The following is a 2618-nucleotide window of genomic DNA, read 5'->3' on the forward strand; positions in this document are numbered from 1 at the left end:
CCCCCCGCCCGCAAGTCAATGAACCCCCATTTATCCTCCAGGACGTGCACCGTGGCATCTTGCAGATGTTAGTCGACCTGGGCTGGTCGTGGAACGACCCTCGCCTTCGTTGGGAACCCACCGGGTACTCCGACGTGAGTGAGGTCGTCTTCAGCGACCGAGAGATTTGGGTCCCGGACTTGGAAGCGCTCAACTCGTAAGTCACTTCTCCTACAAAACACCCCTTTCGAATCGACGTCGACTTTGCGCCGATCTACGAAATCGATCAAATTTCGACATGGGACATCTGGCTGGGCTGGGTTAGCGCACCCGGCCGCGCGATTCTGAAAATCTTTTTCCGGCACTTCAACTTTGAATCGTCTCTGTACACACAGCCTTCAGCGAGAGTTCGAAGAGCTGCGGTGCCGGGTGACGTCGATGGGCAACGTGAGCTGCAACCCGGTGTTCAACCTGCAGACCACGTGCGGGAACTCGGCGCGCCGCTGGCCCCTGGACGAGCACGAGTGCGTGTTTGAGCTGTCGAGCAGGAACCACGACAGCCGCGAGTACCGGATTTCCGTGGAACTCAACAGTACGGTGAGCCCCTTGCCGATGGCGAGCCCCAAATGGTGGGCCACGCATAGCGAGCCTCCCACGGGCCCGGTGGGGGAAGGCCGCTTGTCACCTGACCACCCCTCTCCCTTGCCCCCCCCCCCCTTTTCCTTTTCCCTAGGTGTTACAGGACTGTTTTTGCTGTATCACACTATCACACCTTTACCCCTGAGCTCACCCCGCCCTTCCCTCTCTGTACAACTTCCAGAGAAGTAGAAGTCTATTCTATCCCCGCACCTCTTATCCGCCCTCCCCAGGAGCTGTACGTTGCCGACGACGCGAGCCACGAGTGGGTGGTGGTGGAGGCGAAGCAGATCCCGCGCGAGACCTCCCAGCCCGGCTTCCAGTTCTCCCGCCTCGAGATGCACCTGAAGCTGCGGCGGAACAAGCAGGTCCACGTGCTCACCGTGGGCGTGCCCACCCTGGGTGAGTACCGTCACGAGCAGGTCCACGCGCTCACCGTAGACGTGCCCACCCTGGACCCTGGGTGAGTCCTAGGGACGCGATATGGCGCCTGCGACTCATTGGGTAGGCCAACCCGCCAAGCAGCTGTGTGCAGACGGCGGCCCACCCTCTGAGCGCTCAAGGGGCTCGAGCGGGTAAGGCATCCACGGAAAAAAAGAATTTGCTCCCACAACTAACGATTTTGTTAACATAGACATAACAAATAATTTTTAGTTGCAGGAACAAAGAAATTGCTATGGGAACCAAAATTCTGCTGCCACAACTAACGCGTCGCTATGGTCGGCTATGGTAACAAATGCAACTGTTCTGGTTACTAAACGAGGTTTTTTTTCTTACAACAAACGCATTTGTTACCATAGCGACGCGTTAGTTGTGACAGCAGAATTTTGGTTCCCAGAGCAAATTCTTTGCTTCTGCAACTAAAATTGTTTGTTATGTCCATGTTAACTAAATCGTTAGTTGTGAGAGCAAATTCTTTTTTTCCGTGTCATACCTCCGAACGGTCATTGTAGGGGTAGCTCATTGAAGGGCGGAACGAAACTGTCGACTAACATTTGGCATGTGTATTGTTTTGTGGCGGTCAGTGCTGCCGTGCCTGGTGCTGGCGCAGCTGTGGGTGGACCCGCGCTGGCCCGGGCGGCTGCTGCTGGGACTCACGTCCGTGGCCTGCCTGTGCATGTACCTGCAGTGCCTGAGCGAGACCGTCCCGGACGACACCGACGGCAGCGCGCCGCTCGTCAGTAAGTAGTACTGCATCATGCTGGTTGGTTTGGCTGCCCAGTATGAAACGACGGGACAGATAATCGGTACCACCGAGTGTACCAGCGACCTGACACCCCCGTTGCCTTTGCAGTCCTGTTTTACCGGAACAGCCTGGTGATCGCGACCCTGGTGGTGTTGCTCACCATCGCGCTGCGCAACCTCTCGGAGCGGCGCGACACGCCGCCGCCCTGGCTGTCGGGCGGCTCGTCCTGGCTGCTGCAGCGCGCGCGCCCCGTCACCGGCATGCTGCTAGAGGAGGAAGAGGACGACGACGACGACAACAACGAGCAGGCCGACGTCAGTCAGGTGGCCGTAGAAGCGGGGTCCGCGGTGGACCGACAGGTAGGTGTGCGTGCGGCGGGGCGAGAGGGGGAGGGTGCAGCAGGACATGAACCCCGTCATGTTTGCAGGAGGCGGGTGTCGTCAAGCCGATGACCTGGAGGAAAATAGCGCGGCTCACCGACGGCATCGCGTTTGTCGCGCTCCTCCTCACGTTCGCCATCCTCCTGTTCGCCGAGGTCCCGTCGTGATCGTCGTCGAGCCCGCGCGCACGGCCTCTTGCGGCGCACCAAAACTGCCATCAAAAGTGTTCGTCTGTTCCGTGTCGTACTGCAGTGGAGCTCGAATAAAACAAACTGCATGGGACCAAACCGTTTACTAGCCATTCGTCACCCCCCCCCCTTTCCGCCTCCTCCTCCCCCCTGCCTGACGTTGTTTGGATTGGACGTCAAGAGGCGGGCACAGGGCATAGGCAAGGAAGTTTAGGCTTTGTTAGAAGTTGAAGTGTCACAAGCACGGGG

At 58.4% G+C, this 2618-nt stretch overlaps 1 protein-coding gene across 1 annotated transcript; it reads left to right on the plus strand.

Moving 5' to 3' along the window:
• Positions 1 to 41: 41 nt before the first annotated feature.
• Positions 42 to 2481, plus strand: LOC113216437 (acetylcholine receptor subunit beta; the record flags this gene model as incomplete). The annotated part of the gene is given in 6 exon segments (XM_026436188.2): positions 42 to 196; positions 375 to 576; positions 849 to 1017; positions 1641 to 1796; positions 1910 to 2160; positions 2229 to 2481. Coding segments are annotated over 6 exon segments (1053 nt in total), but the record flags the coding sequence as incomplete, so codon positions are not given.
• Positions 2482 to 2618: the final 137 nt, after the last annotated feature.

This window comes from Frankliniella occidentalis, unplaced genomic scaffold (assembly GCF_000697945.3).
Source record: "Frankliniella occidentalis isolate FOCC.00 unplaced genomic scaffold, Focc_3.1 Scaffold3665, whole genome shotgun sequence".
NCBI lineage: Eukaryota > Metazoa > Arthropoda > Insecta > Thysanoptera > Thripidae > Frankliniella > Frankliniella occidentalis.